A 6,834-nucleotide genomic window follows, 5' to 3' on the forward strand; every position below is an offset into this window, starting at 1 on the left:
TCCCCCCCCCGCCCCCCAGGACCTGTTTGAACTTAGTAGCAAGGCCAGGTGTCTTCCTCAAACCCCAGAGCCTCGTTTCTGCTCTGGGATGTTCTTCCTACAGGGCAGGTGAAAGACACCTGTGCGAAGGGCAGCACTGGGGCCCAGGTGCCTCTGCCAGAGCATTCGGCTGCCATTCCCAGCTGGCTCTTCTTGCCCACTCCCTGCTGCCCTGGGCTGCACCTCAGTTTCAGGGGCTTTGTCCTGTTCATTATGTCCCCATCGTTTTTGGCGGGACAGCTGGACAGGAGGCACCTGGACACGGTGAGGTGTCTGCTGGGCAGAGGGTGGACAGGTTGGTCTCCCTTCCATCCGAGGTGCTGGCCGGGATGAACATCTACCCCTCGGAATTTGAAAACATCAAGGAGGAGTACAACGTGCGGGGCTACCCCACCATCTGCTACTTCGAGTAAGTCCCCTACCTCCCTGCGGATGCCCGCCGCCTCCACGATGGCATTTGCATCCCCGGTTTGAGCCCACATTGTCTTTCCACGTTTTACAGGAAAGGGCGGTTTCTGTTCCAGTATGAAAACTACGGGTCCAGCGCCGAGGACATTGTGGAGTGGCTGAAGAAGTAAGTTGGGCATTTACCTGCAGGCGGGGGTCAGGGAGCAGCAGCGGGGGAGCTGGTGACCAGAGGGAGGGGCCTCTGCCAGGCCCCAGGGTGGTCCCTGCTCCTAGGGCTCTGGCTGCGGTTTGAGGACGAGGGCGAGGAAAGGGAAGGACCTGTTACACTGCCTACACAGCTATTTCTGAGTTGCATCTCCGTGGGAGGGTGGGGCGGCTCTGAGTTTAGGATGCAGGAGCTGGGAGGATTTAGTGTGACTTTGGCTGTGATGATCGCATTTCAGATAGTTTTTTCCCTTATACTATCAGTCTCGTGGATAGACGTGTTTCTCGCCAGATGCCAGGTTTGAGGCCTGTCACTGGAGGTCTCTCTGAAAATAGAATTGTCGTTTGCATGCTTATTTCAAACATAGCACCATGTTAGGAGCTGTGCAGCTCCTGGAAATGTTCGGATGCCGTAGGTGTGCAGAGCGCTTGGCTGTTCACCCTGCACTCCCCACAGACACTGCTTCTTCGCAGCTGTGTGGGCCCCGTTGAGTAAAGTGATTAGGCCCTGAATACCCCAAAGCACCCCCTCACCTGAAGGCCCCTCGTGCTCAGCGTTGACTTTGGCGTGATGGGTGGACCCTGACTGTGTGTGGATGGGGAGCTGGGGTGGGGCCACCTCTCCTAGAAGCCTCCAGGCTGGCCCAGCTGAGCGCTCACCCGCTTGCTTCATGCTTGGCCGGGCATCCGTTTGCACTTACCAGTCACAACCGCTGTGTGGTCATTTTTGCATAATCACAGCTAACATTTTGGGGGGCTCCACTTTGTGGCTGACACTGTTCTAAGCACTTTATGTGGATTCTCTTCTCAGAACAGCCCTGAAAGGAAACTATGGCTGTTACCCTTGTATGAATGAGGTAACAGAGCACAGTGGTCAAGAAGCTTGTCCTAGCTTCTGCAGCTGATAAGCTGCAGGGCCAGGGCCCACCCAGCTGCAGCTCCCACCATCACCACCATCTTGTAGCAGCTCCCACTTCGGGAGTTCTGGTCGGCCCCTCCCCCGTTGCCAGCCTGTTGGATTATGTGTTGACATCATTACCCGAGGGGCCCAGGCTTAAAGAATAGTTACCAAAATGTGGAGGTGGAAAACGAGTACTTTCAGAAAGGGAGAAGAGGATGAATGTTGTACCAAAGAAAAACCCCACAAGAAACAAACGATTAGATTCTAAAAGTCGAAACTCTGAGTCCTCTGTCGGTGCCCAGGGACCCGGGAGATGAAACACAGCGATAGCATCGTGTTTATGCAGGGTCTTTGATTTCTTGGAGCATTTCCTATCTCTCTCCCCATCTGTCACCTCATTTCCAGCCCCTGCCCAGGAAGGCAGCTGCCCATTACACATGTTCATTGTCTCAACCTGGGCCTTCGCTGCCCCCATCTTCCTTTTTCACTCGATAACAGCCATGCCCGCTCCTGCAGCCAGGCATATCGCTCTGCTTTGGGAGGTTTCGGCAAATAACAGTCTCATTTGTCACCAGAGCATAAAAATCTGTCTGCTTCCCTCCCCTTCTCTAACCTTTTCTGGTTTCAAAATAGACTCATGTCTTTTTGAAAGGATAGGTTTGATGTTTTAAAAAGAACATACTGTGAATTGCTAACCATAGACAAGGGAAGCAAATCCGTGGCGTTTCTGAGGCGGGTTATTATCTCCTTCTGGGGCCTGCCACTCTGTACCCACCCCTGCTGTCTGCACACTGCCCGCCCAGTTTCTCACGGATCGCGGCTCGAGCCCGAACCCCAGGGCTGCCTCCAGGTCTGTGTCCTGGGTGAATGCCTCCCTCTCCTCACCCACCTTGGTAGCAGCTTCCGGTTCACCCTGGGGGTTGGTGGGATAACTCCAGGCAGGTAGCATCTGGGTCTCCCTGGCAACCCCTCCAGAGATGTCCAGCCACCTGTTCACTGTGTCTGGGGACACACGCAGCCCACTCCCCCGGCACAGTGGACAAGGAGGCGACCTCCGGAAAGACCCCAGTAAGCCACCTCATCTCACACCCCAGCAAGAACTAGCAATGCCACTCTGCTGCCAACTGGCTTAATTGTTTAAAACTCTTTTAAAATTAGATTTTAAGGCTATTGAAATGAGATATATTGTTCTAGAAAAATTTAAAAATATAGTTAAACAACAACAACAAAAAGACCCCCTTCCCCCACACACACTTCCCAAAGATAATGAGATGTGTTCTGATATTTTGGTGAGCTTCCTTCTAGATTCTCCTCCCCTCCAACACACACACACATATACCCAGCTCTGAGGACCGGTATTTTAAGCCTTTACCAGATTTCCCCTCAAATCCTGGTGGGTAGCAGTGACCCACCTTTTCTGCTTCCCTGGGCCTCTCCATGGCCCACCGCGAGGGCAGCCCAGTGTGGAAAGGAAGAGGTGGGTCCAGCCTGGCTAATTCTCTGGATGACTTTCAGAAGCTCAGGGAGAAGAGCCCATATCCTGCCCTCTGACGAGTGTCGAGTGTCGCTGGTGGGTGGGCACAGTGTGAGGCTGGGCCGGGAGTCCCGGTGTCCAGCGTGCCAGGGCTGTGGGGTAGATGCATTGGTGATGGCCGATGGGCCCTCTGGGCTCCTGACAGCTTGTTTCTCAGGCCCCTCTGCAGATTTCATGCCGCAGCGCTGGGCTCGGTAGGTGGCATATGCGGAAGTGGCAGTCCCTTTGGCCTAGCCATCCATTTCTGCTTGTTTATTTTTTGTACTCACCAGAGAGAGCTGAAAACAAGCTCAGAGTTTCTTATGAGGCTTAGACTTGTATCTCCTCTTCCAAGGCTCAGGCACTTGCCTCAGGCAAGGATCTGTGCGAACCACCCAGGGAACCCAGTCTCAGGATCGGAAGGGAGTGTCAACGTCAGTGAGTCTGCCCCAGCAGTTCCCTTTAACGTCCGCATCACCTCTACGATCGATGTAGTCACCTCAGCCCCACAAACGCCCCGGAGAGCAGGGCTGGGGCTCATTTTGAACCTGTCCATTCCTGTTTGAAGGATTCTTGTGATTGAGGTTATGAGCATCTAGGAACATTGGGGTCATACTTTGTAAATTTACAAAGTGCTGTCTCGCATCCATTATCTGTCTAGATGTACCTGAGGAATAGATAAAGAAAAGCCCACATATATACTGTCTTGTAGACATTTTTTTAAATACATATATTTTTATTGATTTCAGAGAGAAAGGGAGAGGGGGAGAGAGAGAGAGAGAGAGAGAGAGAAGCATCAATGACGAGAGAGAATCATTGATCAGCTGCCTCCTGCATGCCCCCTACTGGGAATCAAGCCCAGAAACTCCTGCGTGTACCCTGACCAGGAGTCAAACCGTGACCTCCTGGTTCATGGGTCGACAGTCAACCATTGAGCCACACCGGCTGGGCTGTCTTTTGATGTTTTAAGTCGAGCTGGTTGCTTGAGCCCCTAGAGCTGGAGTGGAGGATCTAGGACTCCAGCCCAGGTCCTCTGACCCCCGATCAGCTCTCTTTCCCAGATAGAAGGTTCTGTCTTCTGTTGAGCTGCAGTTCTTTCGCTGAGGCTTCCATTTGTTGGTGTTGGTTCTCCTTTTCGGGGCCATGGAGAATAAACCTTAATTTCTTTTCCTGATGCAGTTGGAAATATTCAAAGGTATTTTTTGTGTTTCCCGGGTCTTCTCCAGGTCCGTTAACCAATCTTCTCTCGTTCCATCATTTACTCAAAAAGCATTTGTTGGAAATCTGCTGTGTGTTAGGTGCAGGGGTACAGAGATAAGAGGGAGCAGGAGCCCCAGCCTCCAAGGAGACAGACAGTAAAAAGCGTAATTCAGGAATAGTGTTTGGCCTCAGATCTATACTCAATTCCCCTCTTCCCAGTTAGTCTCACCACTGTGCCCAACTCTGCCCTCCTCTCCAGAGAGTAAGCTTCCTGCTGTGTGCTGGGTGGGAGCGGGGCGGGGGTGTGCACCTGGCTGCTAGAGCAGGGGCAGGATAGGGCCTGGCTGCTCAAGCTTTCAGCTGCCTCCTGTTTTCAGCCCCCCTTCAAGAGGGAGGTGCCTCTGAGTCCGCTGGAGTTTTGCACATCGGCGTGGTTCCTGCATCCTCTTGCCCCCTCCCCCTTCCTGTACCCTCTGCACCCGCAACAGGATTCTGCCCTCAGTTTGGCTAAGTCATTTTTCTAACTTCTAAAATGGCACTGTCCTTTTTCTCTCTCTTCACGGTTGCCTTCTTTGTGCTCCTGTGGGTTCATACTTACAAACAACAGCAACAACAACAAACTGCACTGTTATTTTAGTGGTTTGGGAGTGTGTCCTCTGCCATGTTTAACTAGAAGTTTCTCAGGCATTTGCATATGCTTCTGCTGCTAAGCCATGGCTTCTCCATTCAGTGTGTAGGCTTTGCTGGATTTGCATTATTTTAATATTAATTCCATTCATATAATTAATTTTTAAAAGATACTTAAAAATTATACACTGAAAAGTCTTGCTTTCACTTGTTTTCTCCCTCTTACCCCCTAGAGCAGTGATGGCGAACCTATGAACGCATTTTTTTGGTTGTTTTTTTTTTTTTGTTAAGTGGCATTTAAATATATAAAATAAATATCAAAAATATAAGTCTTTGTTTTACTATGGTTGCAAATATCAAAAAAATTTCTATATGTGACGCGGCACCAGAGTTAAGTTAGGGTTTTTCAAAATGCTGACACGCCGAGCTCAAAAGGTTCGCCATCACTGCCCTAGAGGTAGCAACTTTGATTCGTTTCTTTATGCAGACACAGGCAAATGTGAATAAGTATTTATTAAATCTCTCCCAGCTTTGTTAGCACCGGACGGCCTATTCGGTGTGTCCTGGCAGTCTGCCCACAACAGCGGAGCAGCTTCCTGGTCCTTTGCCCTGCTCAGCCCTCTGTCGAGTGGACGGGCTGCAGGCTACCTACCCATCTCCCACCAATGACACTGGGCTATTTTCAGTCTTTGCTATGACAAGTCGCCTACAACGAATACTTTTGAATGCACATAATTTTACTGCGTGCCGGTGTATTGTAAAGATAAATTCTCTGCAGTGGAATTGGTGGTGTGTTTGGAGGGGTTGGTATTTTGATCCCAAGCATAGGAATTTAGGTTTCTTTGTGTTGGTCTGAGACCATGTCTGGCTGGTGACGTTCCGAAGCTTGGTTTTGCCACCAGCCCCATTTGATGTTGGATGCACAAGAGCTGAGAGTGGGGTGCCATCTCCCTGCCGCTCCCCATTACTCGGGACAGGATGACTGAGGCTGCCAGCGGGGCCTGGTCAGAAGCACCAGGAGGGCTTCCGAGAGGGGGGCGGGTAGCGTCACACCCAGGCCCTGCTGTGCGGTAGGGTGGCGGATTCCGTTGTGTCCACCACATTGCTCTCATAAATCCTCAGCCCTGGCCGCTGGAACTTTACACTTTTCTACTATCTGCTCTGAGACGCGGGAAACAATGGTTGTCTTTTCACATTTGTCGTCCTAATGGGTTTTTTCAAAGCGGCAATTAAGGTGCTTGTGGCAGTGAAGCACCAGGGAGCTCGCGTCACCAGCCACGGAGGGCACCTGAGTGCCTCCCGCTCAGAGAGCAGACAGCTGGCCATGTGGACCCCAGCACACAGTCACCCCGGGCGGACAGAAGCGGGCTTCACAGAGGCTGGGGGCTCCGAGGTTTTGCAGGCAGCGATGGTGGCGTCGGGATTTGGACTCGCCCCAAGCGGCTCTTTCTGCTTCAGCTCTGCCTCGGGGAGAGCTAGATAAGCTTGGCCTGGTCTCTCGGAAGGCTTTGTGATGTACCACATGCTGCCATACTTAGGGTACCCCCAGCCCGGTTCGCTTGGCCCCCCCCTCTTGCTTTCCATGACCTCCTCCCACACTGGTCACCCAGGAGGCAGCCTCTCTCTTTCCACCTCACCCCCATGTGCACCCTCCTCCCCTATGGTCTTCCCTCTCCTGGTCCCTGCTGGTGGGGCACTGCTAGACAGCAAGCTTTCCAAAGGCCACTCTGCTGTGCTATTTGTTCTCGCCAGTTTGCTGAAAGAGCTTGAGAAGCTCACAAACCTCCAGATTCTGGGGAGGCAGCGACATTTCCTGAGCTGCCTAGAGAGCTATCGCTGCACCCCGCTCTTCATGATGGGACATCAGCGAAGCACTTCCGAGGGGCTTTGAGGGGACAGTGGAGGTGGGCAGGGCCAGGCCACTCACCCCTCCGCTCCGCTC

General features: G+C 52.2%; 1 protein-coding gene across 1 annotated transcript in view; it reads left to right on the forward strand.

Moving 5' to 3' along the window:
* PDIA5 (protein disulfide isomerase family A member 5) overlaps window positions 1–6,834 on the forward strand; it is a 46,627-nt gene that overhangs the window by 14,765 nt on the left and 25,028 nt on the right. Inside the window, exons 4-5 of the mRNA XM_006772896.2 lie at window positions 357–448; window positions 542–613. Coding sequence (XP_006772959.2) covers window positions 357–448; window positions 542–613 — 164 coding nt within the window. The remainder of the gene's footprint in view (window positions 1–356; window positions 449–541; window positions 614–6,834) is intronic.

The sequence above is a fragment of the Myotis davidii genome, unplaced genomic scaffold (genome assembly GCF_000327345.1).
Source record: "Myotis davidii unplaced genomic scaffold, ASM32734v1 scaffold745, whole genome shotgun sequence".
In the NCBI taxonomy this organism is placed as follows: domain Eukaryota; kingdom Metazoa; phylum Chordata; class Mammalia; order Chiroptera; family Vespertilionidae; genus Myotis; species Myotis davidii.